The sequence below is a fragment of the Lathyrus oleraceus genome, chromosome 6, assembly GCF_024323335.1.
Source record: "Lathyrus oleraceus cultivar Zhongwan6 chromosome 6, CAAS_Psat_ZW6_1.0, whole genome shotgun sequence".
NCBI classification, from domain to species: domain Eukaryota; kingdom Viridiplantae; phylum Streptophyta; class Magnoliopsida; order Fabales; family Fabaceae; genus Lathyrus; species Lathyrus oleraceus.
This window is the reverse complement of record NC_066584.1, coordinates 338,822,212-338,849,065: the sequence shown is the minus strand read 5'-3', so window position 1 is coordinate 338,849,065 and position 26,854 is coordinate 338,822,212. Positions and strand designations below refer to the sequence as shown.

Below are 26,854 nucleotides of genomic sequence, written 5' to 3'. Positions count from 1 at the left end.
TTCTTGAGTGTTACAGATGGGTTGTTAAATTGGGTGAAGAGGCAGCTGGTTAAGTTAATCATTTGAGCGTCTTCCATTATATTTTAAATAGAGACAAATGCTTTGTTATTGTATCTTAGTTATCTTTTGGATTATCATTTACTCTAGGTTTTATAATGATTATTTTATGTATTACGATAAGTATATGAATTCAATTCTCTGGCATTGTAGCTGTATAGTTGAACATTTTGCCTTGTTACTAAAAAAAAGTGAAATAATCCGTATGAAAATTTGTTTATATGCAAGTAACATTTTCAAGTCATTCTAACTAAAATAAAATTGTCTTTGTTATTCATCTAGGAGTGCATTAAAGCTTATTCTTACTAGTAGTTACTTACAGCTAATATTTCTTGCCTTGAAGTTTGTCCATTTTACATCATTGGTTTGTATTTCGTTTTCACTTGTAGAGTGTATAAAGGAACTCTTGTCAATGGGTTGCTATTCCTTGAATTTACAGGGTTGAGAACTTAAAAGACACTATCTATACAATCTTCATTATTCTATTTTGTGAAAATATGTTTTATTTTCTCATTTATTGTTTCCATGACCCCACCTCAAAAATTAATTTTCAACCCAAATTTCTAAGTAGTCTTGCAACTACAATTGAAAGCGTGCAAAAGTTCAGACACAAAGATAGTGAGATAGTGAAGCAGTGCATTAGGGGGGAAAATGCAAGTCAAATTAACCCAAAAAAGGGGAGAACTAAGAAATCTCTACCAAATGAAGCACTGTATCTTAAGCTATTAAAGACTAGAATTCTATAACAAAAATTAGTCAAATTCCCCAAATCGATTTCACATAAATATTTTACAACTTGGAAGAATTCGCATCACTAATACGAATAGATCCTCCTTCATTCCAACTGCAAACAACCAAAAAAAACAGGTAGAGTCATAGATGTTAGTAAATTGCAAAGGGATCAGTCGCATAAATTAGTTGGTGAGAAACAAACATCCAGAACACTAACCTGATCAACATGTAAATAACTCTGCCAGTTTAAGATACAGAACCAACTATTTTTTCTTCTTACCGCCACTGGCCTTAGTTTTCTTGTTAGCCCCTTTAGCATCATTCCCTGGTGTTTCCTGTATAAGAGAAGAATATGTGTCAAACCATGGATCTAGAAAACCAATACATGACGCACCATTTATTTCTTTCCATTATCTTTGACATAAAAGTATTTTTTTTGGCTTAGTTAAACTATCAGCAGATATTTTGAAAAGGCTGTTCCTTCATTAAGGTTCTTGTTAGAAGACATGATAATATTGATATTCTTAGATTACCTTAAAGGAGTAGTTTCTTTTTTAGAAGTATCTTAGACTATATCGGGATATTACTTTTCATATTTATCTTGTTATTGTCATAATTTATTTCTCATGGTAGGATTTTGAGTATTGTATTAATTTAAAGTAGTAGTGTTTAATGTGTTTGCATTGCATTGAATCATCAATCATAATATCAAACCATTATAATAATTCAATTCAAAGTTCTTAAATTTTCTCTCCCCTCTTAATCTAAAACCCTATAACCTCAAGATGGTATCAAAGTCATCCATCCTCCACAATTAACTTATAAAGAACAACACATGGAGGAGGCTTACATCCTGCAAACAAGAGTTCTATTGGGTGCAAATGGGTATTTATAGTAACTTGTGCATGAAATAGCCACCTTGCTTTGTCAATGCTGATAAGCAACTTGTGTGTGAGCTCAATAAAGCCATTTAAGGCCTCTAACAAGCACCAAGGGCTTGGTTTAGGAGACTCAATGCTGCCCTTCATAGCTCTGGGTTTGTTTCCAGCATGTGTGATCCTTCCTTATTCACACACATCGCCCCTACCTAATCCATTGATCCTTCCTTGTCACTGGAAACTCTGAGCCTCATATTCAGCATCTCAACGCTAATCTAAATGCTCAGTTCTCCCTCAAGCAGTTAGGAAACCTTGCCTATTCATTGGGGGTTGAAGTTACCCATCTCTCAAATGGAAGCCTATTCCTTCCACAGACCAAATACATCAAGGGTCTTTTCAACAATGCCGACATGAGTGAAACCAAAGGGATGCTGGCTCCCATGGTTGCTATCCTAACGTTATCCAAGCTTGGGTCTAACTATCTCAATATATGACCTACTACAGCTCCATTGTTGGCGCTTTGCAGTATGCAACCATTACTAGAAAGCCATTGGTCAGCAATCAAGAGGATTAAGCATGGCCTTCTACTTAATCCTGCTCCTTTGTTCAAGCCTCTATCTATCACTATAGTCTCTGATGCAGACTGGAGAGCTGATCCAGACAATAGAAAATCAACATTTTGCATCTACTTAAGACCAAACCTAGTCGCCTGGTGGTCGAGGAAACAAACTTTAGTTGCCAAATCAAGCACTGAGACTGAGTATAGGAGCCCTGTCCAGAAAGCAGCAGAGGTGCTTTGGTTGCAGTCACTCCTAAAAGAACTCAGTTGCTCTAAACACCTATTATATTGTGACAACTTGAGCACTGTAGCACTATCTCACAATCCAGTGGCATGGCAAGACAAAGCATATGGAATTGGATATGTTTTCCTAGGGGAAAAGGTGATCAACAAGAATCTAACTTTACACCATATGTTGATCTATTGCCGAGCCCCTATCCCCTCTCATGTTTCTTTGAAGGGGAGATATTAGAGTAAACAACATTAGTAACTGAGTGCAACTGTTTTGCTAAGCAAAACAAAATAATAAACTTGAAACTAATTGTGCTGACTCAGCAGAAATGTATTTTATTGTGCAACTGACTCAGTCAGTTACATCACACAATAAATAGCTTAGTGAAAGCTATTGCAATGTAACTAATTCATTCTAATCATTCCAATTAATAGCTTTGTTAGATTGATATGAAAGTAGTTTATAATATCTAGACATTAATTTAGAGTACCTTAGATCATACCATAGGATTAATTTCATCTTAGAGTATTTTAGGCCAACTCTTTGTATTAGTTTGCATGCTTCTTTGTCATTATTATAGCCCGTACCCTCCATACAACAGTAATAAGTTAATAACTGATCTCAAAAGCCCAGAGTAGATAAAAACAGCACAATTACGAATAACGGTGCATTGCAACCCCAACAACTTCGTCTAAAGAAAGACACCGTCTATTTAGGAGGGCTTTGCTAGTTAGACAACCCAAAATCATAATCAATACTTAAAAGTAGCAAACCCAAGCAGAATGTCAATTGATCATCACTACATATGCTATGTGATTGGGTTTTACCTTACGTATACCAGAGAAGAACAAAGATTATAGAAATTTGCTGGTTACGCAAGGAGGAGAATGGCTGCCATGAGTGAAGAGTAAGTGTTAAGAGAGGAATGTAACAGACTGTTGGCATTGCAGCAGGGAATTGGGGAGAGAACTATGTACAGATTGAATAGGGAATTTGAGATTGAGGCTTATTGGATTAATCTTTTTTCAGTTATCATTGTTTATTGCATTTTATTCCTTTATAGCATTCTTCTTTATTCTTTTATTTCTGAGCAAATTTTGTTTCTCTCTCTATATATGTTTATTCCTGAGAGCCTTGTAATTTTAATAGCACATTAGAGCATCCAGTTGTATATGCCTAATGAAGTATCAGTTGTAATCAATATTCATTTGATTATACATCATGAAAAAAGAAATAGTCATCTGAATATCATGTATAGAGAATTAAATTAATAAAACAGAATTAGAAATGCATAGGAGGATTTAATATCTCCTCAACAAAGACTCAGAAGAAAGGATAGAAAGATTTAACAAAAAGATCTCAGTCTTGTCCTTTTTTAGCGCCACCTAATCAATGAAATTTGTTTCAGCAAATGAAAACCAACTAGACTTCTTAACAGTTTAAAACAGTAATTAAATAGATCCAGAGGCCTATACGCTTACGCTAAAGGAAGTAAAAGTGGAGCGAGGAACAACATTTCAAAGTTAAAATATATATATACTAGTAGTAAAAGATATTGCGCGAGCAGTCGAGCACTTTAAGGCCTGATGTAGATTTTAAAATTTCTCGTGCTAAATTAGTAGAAAAAATATATCTTGATTACGAAAAGACAGATTATGCATAAGCATAGATTGACATTGGAGGTTCACCAGTGCTATTCAGCTTCAGGCACCAAAGCAGACACCTCTAGACAATGGGACAGAAAGCTCGGAACCCAGATTATAGATCGGCATTCTCAACTTGCCGAAAACCATGGGCCTTGACCAGTTAGAAATCCGCAGAGAGGACATCTTATGATCAATTGCTGGTTTGAAAGACCTAAGCACGCATTTGCTTTCCTGTCATTAAGTGTAGCAAAATTATGCTCGCATATCAGCTCTAATATTTCAAGTAAATTTGGCAAAAATTCCTGTTTCCTGTACCTCAATTTTTTTTCAGACATGGAAGAAAAATCACCCCCATTATTACTATTTAATATAATCAAGGAACAAAAGGGGGGAGGGGACTAAAGTGAACAGTTCCAAATCCAGTTTGTGAATGAATGATAGGATAATGGTATCACTTGTCGTACAAAGCAGGGTGTTCAATTGTTTAAATTTTTCAGTAGCTAACAATGTTTGTCATGCATTTAGGGAAGAAACCAATAAAAAATACCCCATATAAAAAATATGAATGTGTATAATCAATCAGATTTGTTCACGCAATTGAAGTTAACACGACTTTTCATGGAATGGAAGAGGTTTAGTCGTCAGTATGAGGATGAAAATTAGGCAAGGAAACAATATGAAAACTGTGCAAGGAAACAATAATTTGTGATCTAGCTCAGGCAGACAAATAGGAACCCAAAAATAAACTAAACCGCAGCAGAACCAAAGTCTGACCATAAATGTTCTGGTGAGAAATTCACCAGACCTTCTGCGACAATTTTGAATGTCAACAAATACTGCATGTGATAGATGTAGTGGATACATACCTTCCGTTTGATAGGTACAGATGGATTTGCAGTTGGCTTAAAAAATGATTCCAATCTGGAAACACAAGAATCAAAAAGCTAGGAATGACAAGAAAACGAGAAGAAAAAAAAGGCCCAACACTAATGTCCAATGAGTTGATCACTTACCGGCCTTGTGATGACTTGTTCTTTGCCGCTTTAATTTTCTCTATTGCCTACCATTGAAAAATAAATCATAACAAAAATGTTTTCTGAAGAAACAACAAAAATCCATTGAAACTCAACTCTAAAAACATATTTAGCTACATACCCTTGTCACCCTGTCACTGCTGAACCCATTCTCATTTACTAGAAATGTTATTAACCCCTGTAAGAAAGGCAACATGCAACTTAGTTATTTTGCCAAAGACATTGTATATAGATAGAACAAACATAGTGTCAGTATGCACATCCTTGTGCATTTGAAAGAATATTTAAAGTTCTCAAACAATTTAGTTATTACTTCTTCATCTGGAGGAGACCACTTAAGATTAAGTTCTTCATCATCAGTTGAGACCAATGGTTCTTTAAAAAGTTGTCGAGCCTCCTGATATGGCCAATCCTCTGGTATCTGGTACCTGAATCATTGCTCACACTGTAAATAGTTCGTAAGACGAAACTTGAAAGATCAACATCACATTAAATATCAAGAACCTTGCATTCAAAAGAAAGCATTTAGATGGCATAAATTGAGTTTTTATGCAAGCATAAAATTGAGATTGTACGCTGACTAGGCTTCTCCGAGAACAATTGACAACAGAGATTATATTAATCACTGGAAAGTGTAGCGAAATTCTTAATGATTTCCACCAACATAATTGATATAATAATAAAAATTGACTATGGTATGAAACATTACAAGACAATTGTTGAAAATGTGTCATAGAAGTGAACACATCATTATAGATCCAAATATACGGGCCAGATATCTGATTGGCGATGCAGTGCAAACATGACAAAGAGAAACAAGTAATATGTCACAAGCTTTCATCGTGCATTTGATAATTTAAATCACATGCATTTGATAATTTAAATTGCATGCACTTGAAAACAGTGAAATTCAAAATGGGGAAAAAAACCTCTCTTTGCTTAGGTTTTCCAGTATGGTTTCAATAGAGCCGTGTTGGCGTATGAGCTTCAACGCTGTTAGGCCCCCAATACCTATCGCAGAAATTGATTATTATGAATTTATTTATATTATACACGTGTACGTGTAGCGATCATATCACAATCATAAAATTGAAGTTGAATCTAGCATCATTTGGATAAAAATGAGACAAAATACCTCGAATGTTGTCACAGTAGTCACATCCAGAAAGAATACACAAGTCAATAAATTGGTCCATGGTCAGATCTAGCCCCTCCAAAATCTGAAACATGAGAAATATAGAAATAAGCAGATCATACAGTGAGAAACCCGTACATACTGAAAGCAGTTAACGAAAAAGGACCTTTGCAATGTCAAATTCCATTACTGGAACCTTCTTTGAGCTAGGATCCATTAGATGGCGAAGAAATTTAGGAGCTCCAAACGTTAAGGAATCCATATCTTCAGAAGCCACAGCATACACCTATAATATATAAAATATTCAACATTAATTATGCATAAACTTTATATCAAAGAAACTAGTATTAATTTGATTGAAGGAATAACAAAACTTAGAATTATCAAATGCAAAAAAATATTTAAGAAATAACATATTTGAAATTTAAATGGCTTCATAAAAAGATGTATGAATTTGTAGTATCATCTAATCTTCTTTTCATTTCCATGAAGTCTACTTAAAAATGATTAGAGTTTAGTAATAATATATCATATTTTAGATTTCAAGAAGGAGACACACGGCAGATGTGAACTTGCCTTTCCAGCTTTGCAAAGAGCAGCACACTGAGCCTCTGCTTCTGAGGGTGCCTGGAGAATTTGAAGCCTTAGCCAAATGGTTAACTTAACACATAGTACAATAAATTATGTAATTTAAGATTGCAATATCACCTCAACAACAGGCACTCCCATGAGTCTTAAAAGTTTTTTGCAGTCATCATTATGTTGCTTTGTCACCTACAAGAGTAATAGAAATATATCCTTAACAGTATATACCAGAACCTTGCTTCATTCTATTATATGGAGAGAGAGAGAGAGAGAGAGAGAGAGAGAGAGAGAAAGGATCTCAATTAAACAATGTCTAGAAACAGCCACCCACCTTCACAGTCCGTTTACTGAATTTTTCAATATCTTCCTTATTGTCAGCCTGCAATGACAACAAAGAGCAGCCAAGAGATGAATATCTTGATTTAATACAAGAAATCTAAGTACAAAAACCAGAGAGAAGTTGCCAACAAACTGCACATACCTCTATGGCTTCCGACAAACCCTCTTGAGCCTCAGCTCTCTTAGAGAGACTAAAACAAAGTTTTAGAAGAAAACACATCACTTAGTAACTTTTGATAGTAATCTATAATTAGAATTCTCTAGAAATAACAGAAATCCACTTAAAAATACCGTTTTTTCAGCTCTTGATTCTTCATCTCAGGTGGCTTCCCATCAAAAACATATCTAGATAAAAGCATTGAACAAGTCAGCAAGGGCGCAGTGCAGATTCTAAAATAACTTATTCTCATAGGGTTTTCTATTCAAGGAAAGACAGAATTTCAAAGAAAATATTACACTGGCTTCATCCCGGCTTCTAGAAGTCTGATTGTCCGCGAAAACATTCCTTGCAAATGACTATAATATTCAAAAAATCAATTAACTAACACAACAATCACCCTAACAACAAAATGAAACAAAAACAACTAAACTCTATTAATTTTATCTAACAGAAAAAAATCCACCAAGAGATTAAATTAAATTACTACTAGTCCTAACCTAGTAACTTCTCCAGCTTCATTAGTAAGCATTTCAGCTCCACTTCTTCCCACAACAATCTACATCAAATCAATTACAACAATAATACACATTAACATAACCTATCATAGCTTAACCCCTTTCAGTATTATGGTTACAAATGGAAACTTTCATGTGTTTTTTAGATTTGCTACTTACAAGAAACTGGTAAATGCTCATACTGGCATCAACAGCAATCTTGCGCCCAAAGTAGCTTTCAAATTTGTTCTCCTTCATGGATGCTGGGGCATTGTCAGCTAAAAGCTTCGTTAAACCCTAGAAATCAATCGGCATTGACAAAATAAATTTCAATAATGTAATATAATACTAACGGTGATAAATTTGAGAGGAGATTAGAGGATGGGTGATGAAAAATAGAATACCTTGATACCCATTGTTGTGTGTGTGAAAATTTGCAGAGAAAGTGAAATGGATGGAGTGAGCGGCAGAAAAAGAAAAAGGGGCGAGGAAATAAACTTCTTCCCGCGCGATCTCGAGTAAGGGTGTTTTCGACTTCGTACGGTGACCAGTTGTTAGCCCATTCTATGCTATCTCTAACGGCCCAAAACACACAATGAACCTATCTCCAAGCCCAATTCTCTTATTTTTTTTTCTCTTTCCACCATTAGGGGTTTTCATCCACCACCGTGAAAAACTAAAATGTCCACAACGTTTAGAGATACATCTTCAGATGCATCTTTTTCACACACAAGTAAGGTAAAAACGGTGATAAATTCTTATTATCTTCGTTTAATCTTTGAATCGTTGCATTCACTTCAATCAGACCTTTTGTTGAGTAATGGTAAAAGGTAACTTGCTTCACCTTCAAATCATCATTTGTCTTAAGTTCAAGCATGGTGAATCGTATGTTCCATTCGTTGTCTATAAAGGATGAATGGTACTTGAGCTTGATAACTCTCAGATTTTTTGGATTTAGTAGGAGAGTATTCAATTTGATTTTCAGATCGACGATAAGTATGTCCTCGCAGGTCCAAAATTAATGTGGGGGTTTCGCGCCATTGAAATACACAAATGCAATATGAGGATATATACTCATTCTAGTTTGTGTAAAGAAAATTGAATGAGAGACCTTGTTTATAGAAGTTGTAGAAAATGAAATAAGGATCTTACAAATATGATTATATATGCATAAAATACTCCGGAGATACATATTCGGATCCGCATTTTTTCCAAAAAAATAAGGGTCTCTTCAGAGATGCATCTCTGAGTGATTCTCTGTTTTGTTTTTTTTATTAATAAAAAATAGTGTGTCCGGAGATGCAACCCTGGATCCACTACAAAATTATAAGAATATAATAAGTATGCTAATTATGCATAGTAGAATTTGAAAAACAAAAAATATCCAAAAATAACACCTAAGTTTATAAGTGTTTTGGTTATAAAAAAATATGTTACATTGTTATAGTACAACTAAAACGCATCAAAACATATGCCACTAACTAAATTTATTGGTGGCTCTTTCTTAGACCTTTCCTTATTTGTTTCTCGTTTAATATCGCTCGACTTGGTGGACTTTTCCATCATTTCAAGAAAGTGATATGACCATGATTCAACATCTTGTGTGAAATGTGTCGTCCACTCCGGTGATGTCTTTGGTGTAGGACATCTTGGTCTCAAATAAACCTGAACAAAATGTTGTTTTTTTATAGTCAATTAATACACATGTTGCAATCAGATAGATTATGATGTGACTTACTTCGAAGTGAAAAGAATGTTTTTAAGAAACCATATTGTGTTAAATTAATTCACACCATATCATAAGCATTTACTATAAGATGTCTCATTTCTTGAAAGCTCATTCATTTGCCAAACGGAGTTGAACCACTAAAACAAGAAACAAGAGTATTGAGAATTGTATCGTAATTTGCTTTCTTCCCTATAGCTTTGTGTATGATTCCATATGTGCCATCATCTCTTGTATAAGATGACGGCAGACAAATTGGTGGTCCTCCTCTCCTTTACCAAGTAAACTTGAAACAGTTTGAAAGTCAAAGTTGTCGTCACTTTCAACATTTATAATCCGCTCGATATAGTTTTGCATAAAAAGCAGCATATCTTCAATGAATTTGATTTTTGGTAACGGCGGTGTAGGAGATGGTTTGCTAATGCGAACACCCTTTAAAACACTTTTTTGGAATTCCGGAACCAGAGAATCTGAAAAATGTGAGTCAACATGTTCAAAATATGAAAGAGACTGTCTCGTGGAGTTGTCACTTTGAGTCAGTTTTATCTTTTTAGGGACACCTTTTGTTTTAACCGATTTTGACGTTGATTTCAAATTTGTTGTTTTTGGACATGCAATGGGATGGCCGACTAGCTTGTCATCCAAGACATGATTATGTATACCATAAATTACATTAAATTTTCATGTCTCATCCACATATGATATCCACACAATTTAAACGGACACTCACATTTTCTCGATCTAGTGTCATCTCGGTTCAACTTCATAATCTTTTGTTGGCACACACCCCTTCTTTAGTATACCATTGTTACAAATGTTTGTCTTTTATCCGAACCATTATCAAACCTTCCAATTACAACACCAAACCCTGATTTTTTCAGCCTCCTTACAGACTCATTGTAGCATATGTTCACGAATAAAAATCACTTATTTATTTGTAAATTATGCACGAACATCTGCCTCCACAACGGTCGGTCGAGCACCCGATTTATTTTTTTCACTGCTAAGGTTTTGATAATGTTTTTAAACTCTGATTTTATTTTCCAATTTTTCTCAAAATCATTTTTTTTTCAAACCACATAATTCACCCCATATCTTGTGTCTGAAGTCTCAAGTCCAACAAGTGGCATCAGAGCTTAACTCTTGTTTAAGTATGAATCATCTAAGGAGGAATATAACTTCTAACAAGAGATCTTTTCTAAACACACCACTATTTTTTTATGATAACAAATTTAGTATCTGACAAGCTAGATTTAAAAATTTTCCTTAAAATTTAAAAATCATAATTTTTAGGAAACAATAGTGAATGGTCTGGTTTATCCAACTTCGAGTAAATGATGAATCATTATACAAACCTTGCTCCTTTTGGACTAAAGAAGAAAGTAGAAAGATAAAGATATTTTAAAATAAAAAATGTTATATTAAGGTCTCTAGATGATATAAAACTTTGTGATATTCATCATTATAAAACCGCCAAGAAAATATGGGATACTCTTTAAGTTATATGCGGAGTTTCTCTAAGTATCGAACGAGAGAAGAGGAACACACGAGGCAAAAAAATATAGATACTAACCATGGATGTTTTTATATATCTAGAAATATTGAAAATTTTGTTGCAAAATATACAACTCATATACAATCCTTCGAAAGAATATACTAAGTAGTTGAACGATCTTCAGAAGATTCAACATCAAATGAAGGGTCATTTTATTCAAGGAATAAATAAGATAAAGAAGTTTCTTCAACATTTGAAGGAAGAAGATGAGGAGATACATCAACCTAGGGAGAAATATAAAAGAAACATATTCCAATGAAGAAGATGAAATCTTCTCAATAGTGTCCTTTTAGGAAAATACTATTTCAGGTATCAAACCCTATAACACACAACTTTTTAGATTAAATAATAACTTAAAAGAAGAAAAAGCTATACTACAAGAAACTCTAGGAAAGTTTACAAAAGGGAAAAAGGAGTTTGACCCAATATTATCTAGTCAAAGATTCTCTTCACATAAAAATAGTCTATGATTTAAAAGGGAAAGAAATATTAGAAAGGATCTAGGTTATAAGGGAAATAAGCATTTAGCATGCAAATGCACTCACTACAAGAAATTAGGTCATCTAGAATCACTTTGTTTTGATAAAATAACAAGATCTAAAGGTAACAACCTTATATCTTATGTATCTAATGTGTGTAGGCCATATAAGATATGGGTATCAAAGGTGAAACCTTATTGTTTTGCAGGTATGCTTTGCAGCTTGGAGTTTTTATGATTATTAAAAGAAAGTTGTGCAAAGCAACAATATACTTCCAAAGAATACAACCTATATAAAGTCACTGATTCGAGGATGAATGATGGTGGCAAACCATTGTGATCAAACTAAATCATTTTAGAAGATCTCGAAGAATATCATCCATAGTCATTAGCTAAATGAGAATGTCTGGAAATAACTTATTCATTTTGTGGCTTTACCAACTCTCGGATCCAATGATGTGTAGAGGAGGACACATCAATTGATGTTTTCACTCATGAGAAATATTTATCAATAATTCTTGATAAAATAGGTAAAAATTATTTTAAGGCTGAAATAATCAGGAAAATCTGACTAATCCCTAATAATATTTCTTAATCTCTTACTAATCAAATTAGATGGAGACCTCTTCAAAAACTTCTCCTTCGGGGAAGCATTCACTGATGCAGGGCTAAAGAACTTTGTTCTTGAGAAGCCCTGAGAGAGATACCCATATTTGGTAAAAATAATCTATGCAAATCTCTCTTACATAGATAGAATCATCAACTCCAAGGTAAAGAAACATCCAATTATTAGACAAGAGCAACGATATAAGGGGGGGGGGGGGGGGTTGAAAAGATCGTCGAATAAAATTTTCTTATAAAAAATCTACTTAGAAAAATATTTTTCTATGGCATGCATAAATGAATTTGGATGGACTCTCGTGTATCTGAACCGTTGTTGGTAGGATTAGATATGCGTATAAATCGTAATATAAAGCATGCTAAATATGAGAAAATTCAATCAACAAGTTCAATATAGTTTGTTTGAATATGAACCACACTTAAGATAAACGATTTCCAATTAGAAGTAAAAATAAATTTGACAGAGGAATTTTGTCGATCACTTGGTGTGCAGTAATTATACCGGACACTTGGTATGCAATACACCAAGCTTGATTTTCTTTGTGTTGAAGTTACAACAAATCAATTGCAATAGTTTTACACAAACAATTTTAAACACTTCAACATAACCATAATTTTCAACATTTCAAATTACACACTAAGTATGATCAAAATCTAAAAAGAAAATTGAGAGAGAGAGAGAGAACACCAAAATTTATTTAGGAAGTTCCCCAATTGTCCTCATTATGGGTATGTCTGCCCTTAATTCAAAATCGAATTGAGATATTGTAATTAACCTTTGCAATATCGATTTACAAGAGAAGTAGTAAAAATTCAAACCACATACTCTATGTTTGATGTTGATCCTAGCTCCTTCTCTGTCCTTAATATTAGAAAGATCAAGTCACACAAGATCTCCAATATGATCCCCCGCCGCTACTCCACCGAACCTTCAATTCTTCAAATCTTTCACTTGGTTGAATCCAAATTGCGAAATCTTGCCCCAAGCTTTTTAATTGATCCTCCGATTACCGCTACTCCTTTGTAAGAACTCTCGTTCTACAAAGCCTTCACTTGTCTGAACCCAAGTTGACAAGACTTATGAAAAAACCTCCAAATCAACCATTCATCTTGGATTAAAAACCCTAACGGTTTTATCCTTGAAACCCCTAGAGAAAACTTCAACCTAACTTTATTACACAAACCTAAGTTGGACTTTGTCAATTTATTCTTGTCAATAAATAATCAAAAATGATTATGTGTAGTTGATGAATGCGTCAAGAGAGGTTGAAGATGATGGGAATTCTTTGTATCTTTCAGGTCTCAATGCTTATAAATGATGCATGAATGCATATTTATATCTATGTGTATGTGTAGAAAAGAATCGAGTAAAAACATATTCTTAGCCAAAATGCAGTATTTGAAAGTTAGTTAAGAATGTATTAACTCTAAACTTGAATGAGTCAATACATAAGTTGAATGAGTGAATACGATACCAAATAGAGTCGATACATTGAAGGCAACGACTAATTAGTTAAAAAATCAGAATGAGTCAACTCCAAACACGGGATAATCGACCCATTCGCTTAATGTATCGATCCATTCCTTCAATGTACCGATACATTTAAGGCAATGTTCCTGTGCCATCCTTTCATGTTTCATTTATGGGGTTTGGGTTCATTCATAGTAAATTATCATCGATGGATTCATTATATTATGTTCATTACTCTAGTTCAAGTCATGGTCATGATAAGGTGTTCATCCATTTCAATACCTTGCATCCTCTTCCATTTCAATTCATGTTTAGGTCATGATCATGTATTAGTTCATGTTCAAATTCATCAATTCATTTCAATGGTCATACATGTTCAATTCATCATGGCAAATTCATGTTCGTTCAAGGTTGTACATATGCAAGATCAAGTCAAAGCCACTCAAATTCATCCAAATAACAATTTACAATCCATTACATTGTCCATTCCATGAGAAAAATACAAAAAAAAGAGCTTTGACCAAATGTTGATTTTGGTTAACTGTTAACTTTTTGGTCAACTTTGACCAAGGTCAACTTATTATTTTACAACCCCAAAACCCTAATCCCTATTTTCATTCCTCCATTATCCATCCTTGGTTCACTATGATTCATATTGAAACCATACGTGCAAGTCACTTTTCAAACCATGTTCATAAACCAAATCATACTTTCATTCATAAACCAATCTTACAATATCCAGTTACTTGCTTCAATTTACAATCATTCCATGTACATTTCAAACCATAATGCAATTACATGAACTACATGACCAAATGGCTTGACAACCTAACATAAATCCTTACACCTCACAAACAAAACATGGCATGACTAGAGATTAGTCCAACACGAGCAAAGTGACATCAAAGATGTGATTTGCAACAACATAAGCAAGTCTTGGCCTTGAGCAAGTTTTAGCATGTACCATGCAAATTCAATCAAGTCTTAGCTCACATTCATGACATACATCAAAACATGGCAATACACAACCATTCATTGACAAAAAAAATCATTCACATACCAACATGGCAATGTATAGCAGTCAACAACAATGCAACCTAACAATATACCAAGTTCTTGCCTTGTAAAATAAACCATATTGAACAGACTTGCACACCACAACAAGCTCAGACATGCTGCAATGCAACATCAAAGCCTGCAACAGAGCCATCATCCTCATCAACATGCAGCATGCGGTTCAAACAACCATAACTAAAGGTCCAAAAACATGTGGTAGTTAAGGCTGGCATAATAAAAGCATTAGTTTAGGAAGTGCACATGCTCAAGCGGCCAATGACATACATGGAAATAATAACAATTCCAAACAAAGCCACAACATGCCTGCTAGTTATTAACAACCTGCATATTCACTAACATCAGACTTGCATCAACATCCTAATACCATTCACTTGATTGACCAAAATCGAGACCTCATTCACTAACCTACATTTTTAGCATAACCTAACTAACAAAATAGAATTTCTAACCAACATAACATTTACATCAAGCATCACAATATCAATGCTACTAGCTAACTGAACTAATTAATTAGAAATAGAAATAATAACAAACTGAGTAGCCTCGAGTTCCCCACATTCCATAACTAAATTCAACAACTTCCATAACAAAATTGCATAAATCCCAATCCTAACTACCTATATAAACTTCATCCTCAATCATTAGCAAGGATCTCCAATCATTCATCCATCATTTTCATTCTGCAAGAACTCTCTCTCTCTCTCTCTCTCTCTCTATCTATCTATCTATCTATATATATATATATATATATATATATATATATATATATATATATATATATATATATATATATATATATATATATATATATATATATATATATATATATATCAATTCCCAATCATTCTTCACTCCTCCACTCCTACTCACCATCGTCTTCATCACCCTCTCATAGATTCAACCTCCATCAATAACCTCCAACTTCAACATTCCACTGAGCTTTCATCTTCATCATTTACTTGAATCTCCATTCACCATAATCATCAGAACCACAATTTCATCACTCATTCAATCCAACAATTCAACACTCAGAATCATTCAGAGGCAGAAGAAATCAAGGAAAAGAACAAAATAAAGGAAGAGTATTTGGAAGTTGAAATAATAATAGAGAGAGTTCGAAAAATTTACCTGGAAGCTTCGTCGTCGTCATCGCCACCTCAGGTAAGACACTTCTGAAAATCTTTTCTTTCCTTCATTTTCCTGTTACTGGGATGTAGATGAGAGCCTTTGGAATCGAATCCCCAATCCCCTAGGCTCTGATTTCTCGAGAGGGGAATTTAATTTAGGGATGAATGATTAGGGTTCTTAAGAGGTTTGTTTCAGTTAGTAACTTAGGTTTAAAATCATATGAAATTGAAAGGATATTCGTGGAGAGGAGAGGGAGATGAACAAAGTGGTGGGTTCAATTTTAGTTTCTGATGGCCGCCGCCGCCGGAAGCGATTTCTGGCACGGTGGTCCACGGTTGTGGCGATGGGAATGTTGACCTGAGTTCATTATTCTGGCTGGTGTGTTTTTTTCGTTTTCAATTTATTTCACTTTTCAATGCCCACGTGTTAGTTTGGCCCTTGTTGACTCATGTTTTAGCAACACATGTTGAGTTGTGTCCATTCAATTGAACCTTGCAAAGCCTCTGAATGGGATCAATGACATTGGGACATGAACGGATCCATGGCCATCATCCCTGCATTTGGCTTCAAACCCCCCTGCCTGAAGCCATCCCAATCGGGCCTTTGATCCCATAGGGCCCAAGCTTTACTCTCTGCACCTATTTCCATAACTGTACCCCTGGCCCAATATCTTTTATTTATTGATATGTTCATGAAGTTTTTGTTCTTAATTCTCGTTCTTGACTTTAATTGTTAATTGCCATGAGTAGAAAATCAATCAAAATAGTCCTTAATTTTTATTGTTCATTTAGAACTTTCATGAGAATTGGATTAGAATTAGATTGAATCTAGATTTTTGTTTTGTTAATCAATTTAGAAAATCCCTTAAAAAAGAATTGATTAACCATTTTAATTTTGATATGATGAATCATTTTAATTATTGATTTTTAACATTCATGTTTACGTAGATTTTAATCTTTATAATTAATATTCACTTTAATTGTCCATTTAATCATTCATTTGATTTGTTATCATATTGAATAAATTGAAAATTTCATTTCAATTTAGGTGATGAATACCTTGTATGCCTAATTTCATTTCCATGATCACATGATTAGTCTTTGATTTATTTATCCAGGATTAATCCAATGCCATTTGAATTGATTTAGATATTTGAATATGCTCACACTTGTTGTATCATTCTTATTTGACTTGATCTCATACTAATCCTATTTATTGTTTGTTTCCACATGTGACTTTGAGATTCTTTCTTCTTAACCAACAACACTGGTGCACCCCACGGTGACACACTCGGACGAATAAATTTCTTATCCAACAGATCTTCCAATTGACTCTTCAATTCGGCTAACTCAACAACAGACATACGGTACGGAGCCATCGATATTGGTCTAGTACCAGGTACTAAATCAATTGAGAACTCAACTTCACGCTCTGGCGGTAGTTCATTCACTTCTTCCGGAAACACATCAGGGAAATCACACACCACAGCTAGATCGCCAATCACCAGTTTATCTTTAGCCTCCAAAGTCGCTAACAGCATAAACAACTCTGCCCCATCTGCTACTTCCTCATTCACTTGCCTTGCTGATAGAAACAAACTCTTTCCTTCCTCAATCTCAGGGAATATCACAGTCTTATCAAAACAGTTGATATAGACTCGGTTAAACACCAACCAGTTCATACCCAGAATAACATCAATCTGCACTAGCGGAAGACACACAAGGTCTATCCCAAAGTCCCTACCAAAAATACTCAAAGGGCAACTTAAACAAATTGAAGTAGTAGTCACTGAACCCTTCGCAGGAGTATCAATCACCATACTTCCATGCATCTCAGATATTTCTAACTTAAGCTTCACAGCACAATCCAAAGATATAAAAGAATGAGTAGCACCGGTGTCAATAATAGCTACAAGAGGAAAGCCATTAATATAACACGTACCTCGGATCAAACGATCATCTGCAGAAGTCTCAGAACCCGATAAAGCAAAAACCTTGCCTCCTGACTGATTCTCTTTCTTCGGCTTAGGACACTGTGGACTGATATGACCCACCTCTCCACAGTTGAAGCAAGTCACAGTCTTCAACCGGCAATCCGCAGCCAAATGACCACCTTTCCCACATTTGAAACACTTCTTCTCATTACTGGTACACTCATGGATACGATGTCCAGCCTGACCACATCTGTAACACTTAACAAGAGCACTAGAATCTCCTCCACTAGGCCTCTTCATCCCACTCTGCCTCTGGAAACCTTTGCCAGCTGCATACGGTTTTCCACGATCAATCTGATTCTTGCCTTTCCTATCAACCCTTTGCTGATAGCTCTCTGCTCTAGCCTTGGAATCCTGTTCAAAAATCCTGCAACAGTCAACCAAATCAGAAAACACCCTGATTCGCTGATATCCAATTGCCTGCTTGATCTCGGGACGCAACCCGTTCTCAAACTTCACACACTTCGAAAATTCTCCAGCAGCCTCACTATAAGGAGTATAGTACTTTGACAGCTCTGTGAACTTCGCAGCATACTCAGTAACAGACCTGTTACCCTGCTTCAATTCCAAGAATTCTATCTCTTTCTTCCCTCTGACATCCTCTGGAAAGTACTTCCTCAGGAATCTTTCCCTGAACACAGCCCAAGTAATCTCAGCATTTCCAGCAGTTTCCAACTCAGTGCGGGTAGCAACCCACCAATCATCAGCTTCTTCTGACAGCATATGTGTACCGAACCTGACCTTCTGGTTATCAGCACACTCAGTTACTCTGAAGATCCTCTCTATCTCTTTCAACCACTTCTGAGCACCATCTGGATCGTATGCTCCTTTGAACATCGGAGGATTGTTCTTCTGGAACTCACTCAACTGACGAGCAGCTCCCATCCCCACAACATTCGGATTTCCTCCAAGTACTCCAGCTAGCATACCCAGAGCCTCAGCAATCGCAGCATCATCTCTACCTCTTCCAGCCATCTCTATTCTGAAAACCCAACAACTAAAACAAATAAGTACTGATAGGGTTACACAACACCTATCCCGTCCAGGGGAACAGAATAACTACGACTCAACACGACCGACTATGCTCTGATACCACTAATGTAACACCCTTCTAAATACCCCAAATTATTTAATTAAAATAATAACATGTTAATCAGAGTAATTATGCCCCGAAGGGTGTCACACAATCATTTCACAAACATTTATCAAAACATCCTGTCATGCTCATTTATTTATCAAATAAAACAGTTGCATAATACGCAGCGGATACAAAACATCAACATTCAAAGCATGTACTACATTACATGTAAAGTTGATCAACAACTAAATTAAAACATAGTCAAACATCCCCTCCCGATGTTACATCTACCAGAGCATGACCCACTAAGGACGACACTAGACTCCATAGCACTAGCTTCTACTCAACTCACTGCTCGTTACCTGAAAAATAGTTGTAAGGGTGAGTTCTTCAATCAATATAATAAGCATTATAGAACAACATGTAATGCTAAGTAAATAACACCTTAATTCACCCTAATCAAACTACGCACTCAGCAACGGCAATATCCATCCAACCATCATATTCAACAGTAAAAATCTCAATCATATTCAACATTAACAACACAACACACAACACACATATGATACTGGAATGCATCCATTCATATCATATGCCATACATTCATGGTGCAATGAGACTCTTATGCATGCGGTACCGACTATGTTGTGAACATATAGTTCAACCTCACCGTCCAAATCCAGGCACGGCTACCAAGCTCACTAGTCCCACTCATTTGAGACATAGTGACTCACTCACTAATTCCTCACCATGGGAATTAGCTACCACCCCCAAATGGGCCATGATATGCACGCTAATCACCTAGCATGCAAACAACAATAACAACAAAATCAACATGATTTACTCACTAATTCCTCACCATGGGAATTAGCTACCACCCGAAGGCCACAATACGCATGCTAATCACCTAGCAATGCAACATCAACGACAATCAAGAATAGACACATGCTCACACTCTAAGCCATAGAATAGTCTATTCACAAATGCATACATTCACAACATCATGTATACCATTCCACATTATCAACACAATTTAGCACAAAAGCATATTATATCATGCCAAACAACAACCACAATATTAGCACACTCCACTAATATCTATACTGCTCAAAACAGCGGGAATTAATCTCTATTACATCATAGGCCAACATAGGCCAACCCTCAAATAGGTACACAACATTAAAATTAACATTTTTCCACTCTGCAACAGCGTTAACCGGTTAACGCCCTGGGTTAACCGGTTAACGCAGCACAACACGCCTTCTGTCTCAAAATTTAACAGTGTTAACCGGTTAACGCCCTGGGTTAACCGGTTAACGCAGCACAAACAGCCAAATATCAGAAATTACAACAGTGTTAACCGGTTAACACCCTGGGTTAACCGGTTAACGCAGACAAAACAGCACATATTCATAATCCAACACAGTGTTAACCGGTTAACACCCTGGGTTAACCGGTTAACGCAAGACAGAAGCTGTTCCTGCGCTAACTCAAGGCAGAATGCAGAATTCTCCGCATTTTCCGCCATTGGAGGACTTCCGGACCTCCGAATCCGATTCCGTAAAAAGCCATACGATCGGGAAATTACAACAGACTCAATTACCGACTAAATTTCAACTTCTAACACGGTTCATCCAACAAAATTTCAGTATTCACAGTTCCCAATTAGGGTCAATCAACAGCTTATCACTACCCATGACATATTATCCCATAATACCCGTTAATTGACGATAAACCCCCCTTACCTGAGTTAATCCGGCGAATCTCTAAGCTCAAGCCCTTCCTTCTTCAACCTTCAGCCCTCGCTCTGTCTCTTTTCCCTTTTCCTATTCTTTCACGATCGTTCTCTGTTTCACGTAAAACCTTTTCTTACCAAATGGGATATTTCCTTAAGTCCAACTTATATATTTTCCAAAATAATAATCCAATAATAATAAAAAAATTTCCAATTATTTAATTAAATTAATAAATAAATTATTAACTCAATTCAAATAATTATTTTATTATTATCGGGGTGTTACAACTCTCCCCCACTAAAAGAGTTTTCGTCCTCGAAAACATACCTCAAGCGAATAACTCCGGATAAGACTCTTTCATCTGACTCTCAAGTTCCCAAGTCACATTGCCACCTGCTGGTCCTCCCCAAGCTACCTTCACCAAGGCAATCTCTTTACCCCGCAACTGCTTCAACTCTCGATCCTCAATCCTCATAGGTGATGTTTCAACAGTCAGGTTATCTCTCACCTGTACATCATCTACTTGGACTACATGCGACGGATCATGAATGTACCTCCTCAACTGAGACACATGAAAAACGTCATGCAAATTCGCAAGCGACGGCGGTAAAGCGATACGATAGGCTACTTCCCCTATCCTCTCCAAAATCTGATAAGGACCAATAAATCGAGGCGTCAACTTCTTCGACTTCAAGGCTCGACCAACACCAGTTATCGGAGTAACACGAAGAAACACATGATCTCCCTCTTGGAACTCAAGTGATTTCCTCCTCTTATCATGATAACTCTTCTGACGACTCTGAGCAATTCTCATCTTATCCTGAATCATCCTAATCTTTTCCGTAGTTTGTTGAACAATCTCCGGTCCAACCACCGCACTCTCACCGGACTCATACCAACATAAAGGTGTCCGACATCTCCTACCATACAAAGCTTCAAACGGTGCCATACCAATACTCGAATGAAAACTATTGTTGTAGGTAAACTCAATCAAAGGCAAATAACAATCCCAAGCACCTCCTTTTTCCAAAACACAAGCTCTCAAAAGATCCTCTAATGACTGAATCGTCCTCTCAGTCTGACCATCAGTCTGCGGATGATATGCAGAACTCAATCTCAGCTTAGTTCCCAAAGCCTTCTGCAAACCTTCCCAGAACTTCGATGTAAATCTAGGATCTCTGTCCGAAACAATACTAGACGGAATACCATGCAAACTTACAATCTTCTCAATATACAACTCAGCTAGTCTCTCTAACGGATAATCCATTCTGATCGGAATGAAATGAGCCGACTTTGTTAATCTGTCCACAATCACCCAAATAGCCTCAAAATTCTTATTTGTCCTTGGTAAACCAGAAACAAAATCCATACTGATACTATCCCACTTCCACTCTGGAATAGCCAACGGTTGCATTAGCCCAGACGGCTTCTGATGCTCAATCTTTGACTTCTGACAAGTCAAACAAGAATAAACAAAACTCGCAATTTCTCTTTTCATTCCCGGCCACCAAAATAACTTTTTCAAATCATGATACATCTTCGTAGCTCCAGGATGAATACTCAAGCCACTACGATGTCCTTCCTCAAGAATACTCTTCTTAAGTTCGGTAACATCCGGAATGCACACCCGATTACCAAATTTCAAAACACCATTCTCATCAACTCTGAATTCACCACCTTGACCTTGATTCACTAGAGTCAACTTATCAACCAAAAGCACATCGGATTTCTGACCCTCTCTAATCTCATCCAGAATACCACTCGTTAACTTCAACATTCCCAATTTAACACTATTGTGAGTACTCTCACACACCAAACTCAAGTCTCTAAACTGTTCAATTAAATCCAATTCTTTAACCATTAACATAGACATATGCAATGATTTCCGACTCAATGCATCAGCCACTACGTTTGCTTTACCCGGATGGTAATTCAAACCAAAGTCATAATCCTTCAGAAACTCTAACCATCTCCTCTGTCTCATATTCAGCTCTTTCTGATCCAACAAATACTTTAAACTCTTATGGTCACTGAAAACCTCAAATCTTGACCCGTACAAGTAATGTCTCCATAACTTCAGAACAAATACCACGGCTGCCAACTCTAAATCGTGTGTCGGATAGTTCCTCTCATGAACCCTCAGCTGTCTCGAAGCATAAGCTATAACCTGCTTATTCTGCATCAACACACCACCCAAACCCAACAATGAAGCATCACAGTAAACCTCAAATGGTTCCGACGAACTCGGTAATATCAGAATAGGAGCACTAGTTAACCTTCTCTTTAACTCTTGGAACCCTTCTTCACATTTTGAGTCCCAAACAAACGCTTGCCCCTTTCTGGTCAACATTGTCAACGGTAACGCCAACTTAGAGAATCCCTCAATAAACTTCCGATAGTAACCTGCAAGTCCAAGAAAACTTCTTATCTCAGAAACTGACTTCGGAGCTTCCCACTTAGACACCGCTTCTATCTTAGAAGGATCAACAGCAACGCCACCTCTTGAAATCACATGACCAAGAAAACTAACCTCTTCTAACCAAAATTCACATTTTGAGAGTTTAGCAAATAACTTCTTTTCTCGTAGAACTTCCAACACCACTCTCAAATGCTCAGCATGTTCTTCTTCAGATTTCGAATACACCAAAATGTCATCAATAAACACCACAACAAACTGATCTAGATACGGATGAAAAATCCTATTCATATACTCCATGAATACTCCAGGCGCATTAGTCACCCCAAAAGGCATTACAGAATACTCATAATGTCCATACCTTGTTCTGAAAGCAGTCTTCTGAATATCTTCAGTCTTCACACGTATCTGATGATACCCAGATCTCAAATCTATCTTGCTGAACACACTAGCACCAACCAATTGATCCATCAAATCATCAATCCTCGGTAAAGGATACCGATTCTTGATCGTCACTTTATTCAGTTGCCTGTAGTCCACACACAACCTCATAGTACCTTCTTTCTTCTTAACCAACAACACTGGTGCACCCCACGGTGACACACTCGGACGAATAAATTTCTTATCCAACAGATCTTCCAATTGACTCTTCAATTCGGCTAACTCAACAACAGACATACGGTACGGAGCCATCGATATTGGTCTAGTACCAGGTACTAAATCAATTGAGAACTCAACTTCACGCTCTGGCGGTAGTTCATTCACTTCTTCCGGAAACACATCAGGGAAATCACACACCACAGCTAGATCGCCAATCACCAGTTTATCTTTAGCCTCCAAAGTCGCTAACAGCATAAACAACTCTGCCCCATCTGCTACTTCCTCATTCACTTGCCTTGCTGATAGAAACAAACTCTTTCCTTCCTCAATCTCAGGGAATATCACAGTCTTATCAAAACAGTTGATATAGACTCGGTTAAACACCAACCAGTTCATACCCAGAATAACATCAATCTGCACTAGCGGAAGACACACAAGGTCTATCCCAAAGTCCCTACCAAAAATACTCAAAGGGCAACTTAAACAAATTGAAGTAGTAGTCACTGAACCCTTCGCAGGAGTATCAATCACCATACTTCCATGCATCTCAGATATTTCTAACTTAAGCTTCACAGCACAATCCAAAGATATAAAAGAATGAGTAGCACCGGTGTCAATAATAGCTACAAGAGGAAAGCCATTAATATAACACGTACCTCGGATCAAACGATCATCTGCAGAAGTCTCAGAACCCGATAAAGCAAAAACCTTGCCTCCTGACTGATTCTCTTTCTTCGGCTTAGGACACTGTGGACTGATATGACCCACCTCTCCACAGTTGAAGCAAGTCACAGTCTTCAACCGGCAATCCGCAGCCAAATGACCACCTTTCCCACATTTGAAACACTTCTTCTCATTACTGGTACACTCATGGATACGATGTCCAGCCTGACCACATCTGTAACACTTAACAAGAGCACTAGAATCTCCTCCACTAGGCCTCTTCATCCCACTCTGCCTCTGGAAACCTTTGCCAGCTGCATACGGTTTTCCACGATCAATCTGATTCTTGCCTTTCCTATCAACCCTTTGCTGATAGCTCTCTGCTCTAGCCTTGGAATCCTGTTCAAAAATCCTGCAACAGTCAACCAAATCAGAAAACACCCTGATTCGCTGATATCCAATTGCCTGCTTGATCTCGGGACGCAACCCGTTCTCAAACTTCACACACTTCGAAAATTCTCCAGCAGCCTCACTATAAGGAGTATAGTACTTTGACAGCTCTGTGAACTTCGCAGCATACTCAGTAACAGACCTGTTACCCTGCTTCAATTCCAAGAATTCTATCTCTTTCTTCCCTCTGACATCCTCTGGAAAGTACTTCCTCAGGAATCTTTCCCTGAACACAGCCCAAGTAATCTCAGCATTTCCAGCAGTTTCCAACTCAGTGCGGGTAGCAACCCACCAATCATCAGCTTCTTCTGACAGCATATGTGTACCGAACCTGACCTTCTGGTTATCAGCACACTCAGTTACTCTGAAGATCCTCTCTATCTCTTTCAACCACTTCTGAGCACCATCTGGATCGTATGCTCCTTTGAACATCGGAGGATTGTTCTTCTGGAACTCACTCAACTGACGAGCAGCTCCCATCCCCACAACATTCGGATTTCCTCCAAGTACTCCAGCTAGCATACCCAGAGCCTCAGCAATCGCAGCATCATCTCTACCTCTTCCAGCCATCTCTATTCTGAAAACCCAACAACTAAAACAAATAAGTACTGATAGGGTTACACAACACCTATCCCGTCCAGGGGAACAGAATAACTACGACTCAACACGACCGACTATGCTCTGATACCACTAATGTAACACCCTTCTAAATACCCCAAATTATTTAATTAAAATAATAACATGTTAATCAGAGTAATTATGCCCCGAAGGGTGTCACACAATCATTTCACAAACATTTATCAAAACATCCTGTCATGCTCATTTATTTATCAAATAAAACAGTTGCATAATACGCAGCGGATACAAAACATCAACATTCAAAGCATGTACTACATTACATGTAAAGTTGATCAACAACTAAATTAAAACATAGTCAAACATCCCCTCCCGATGTTACATCTACCAGAGCATGACCCACTAAGGACGACACTAGACTCCATAGCACTAGCTTCTACTCAACTCACTGCTCGTTACCTGAAAAATAGTTGTAAGGGTGAGTTCTTCAATCAATATAATAAGCATTATAGAACAACATGTAATGCTAAGTAAATAACACCTTAATTCACCCTAATCAAACTACGCACTCAGCAACGGCAATATCCATCCAACCATCATATTCAACAGTAAAAATCTCAATCATATTCAACATTAACAACACAACACACAACACACATATGATACTGGAATGCATCCATTCATATCATATGCCATACATTCATGGTGCAATGAGACTCTTATGCATGCGGTACCGACTATGTTGTGAACATATAGTTCAACCTCACCGTCCAAATCCAGGCACGGCTACCAAGCTCACTAGTCCCACTCATTTGAGACATAGTGACTCACTCACTAATTCCTCACCATGGGAATTAGCTACCACCCCCAAATGGGCCATGATATGCACGCTAATCACCTAGCATGCAAACAACAATAACAACAAAATCAACATGATTTACTCACTAATTCCTCACCATGGGAATTAGCTACCACCCGAAGGCCACAATACGCATGCTAATCACCTAGCAATGCAACATCAACGACAATCAAGAATAGACACATGCTCACACTCTAAGCCATAGAATAGTCTATTCACAAATGCATACATTCACAACATCATGTATACCATTCCACATTATCAACACAATTTAGCACAAAAGCATATTATATCATGCCAAACAACAACCACAATATTAGCACACTCCACTAATATCTATACTGCTCAAAACAGCGGGAATTAATCTCTATTACATCATAGGCCAACATAGGCCAACCCTCAAATAGGTACACAACATTAAAATTAACATTTTTCCACTCTGCAACAGCGTTAACCGGTTAACGCCCTGGGTTAACCGGTTAACGCAGCACAACACGCCTTCTGTCTCAAAATTTAACAGTGTTAACCGGTTAACGCCCTGGGTTAACCGGTTAACGCAGCACAAACAGCCAAATA

General features: G+C 36.8%; 1 protein-coding gene across 2 annotated transcripts; it reads right to left on the bottom strand.

Moving 5' to 3' along the window:
* Window positions 1-673: 673 nt before the first annotated feature.
* LOC127092060 (flap endonuclease 1) lies at window positions 674-8,424 on the bottom strand. 2 transcript variants are annotated; one of them, XR_007792069.1, is made up of 19 exons: window positions 8,256-8,424; window positions 8,032-8,148; window positions 7,855-7,913; window positions 7,654-7,713; window positions 7,489-7,542; window positions 7,340-7,388; window positions 7,190-7,237; window positions 6,982-7,047; window positions 6,850-6,900; window positions 6,440-6,559; window positions 6,274-6,358; window positions 6,068-6,149; window positions 5,452-5,566; window positions 5,260-5,316; window positions 5,118-5,164; window positions 4,971-5,025; window positions 4,147-4,335; window positions 1,007-1,124; window positions 674-901 (listed from the first exon to the last, which is right to left on the bottom strand). XR_007792069.1 is itself a non-coding variant. In XM_051030843.1 (18 exons), exons 1-17 carry the CDS (start codon window positions 8,265-8,267, stop codon window positions 1,053-1,055), a joined length of 1,149 nt encoding a protein of 382 aa, XP_050886800.1. In that variant the 5' UTR covers window positions 8,268-8,423; the 3' UTR covers window positions 674-901; window positions 1,007-1,052. The 2 variants fall into 2 exon arrangements, 1 of the variants encoding a protein (XP_050886800.1); XM_051030843.1 differs by lacking the exon at window positions 4,147-4,335 and having other exon boundaries at window positions 8,256-8,423.
* Window positions 8,425-26,854: the final 18,430 nt, after the last annotated feature.

What these genes read in the sequence shown, in the direction of transcription:
- LOC127092060 (XM_051030843.1), bottom strand. An exon ending in GAAGCTGGAGAAGTTACTAG is followed by an intron (nt 7,714 to 7,854) that starts GTTAGGACTAGT and finishes TGAATATTATAG; the next exon opens with TCATTTGCAAGGAATGTTTT. An exon ending in GTTTGTCGGAAGCCATAGAG is followed by an intron (nt 7,238 to 7,339) that starts GTATGTGCAGTT and finishes TTGTCATTGCAG; the next exon opens with GCTGACAATAAGGAAGATAT.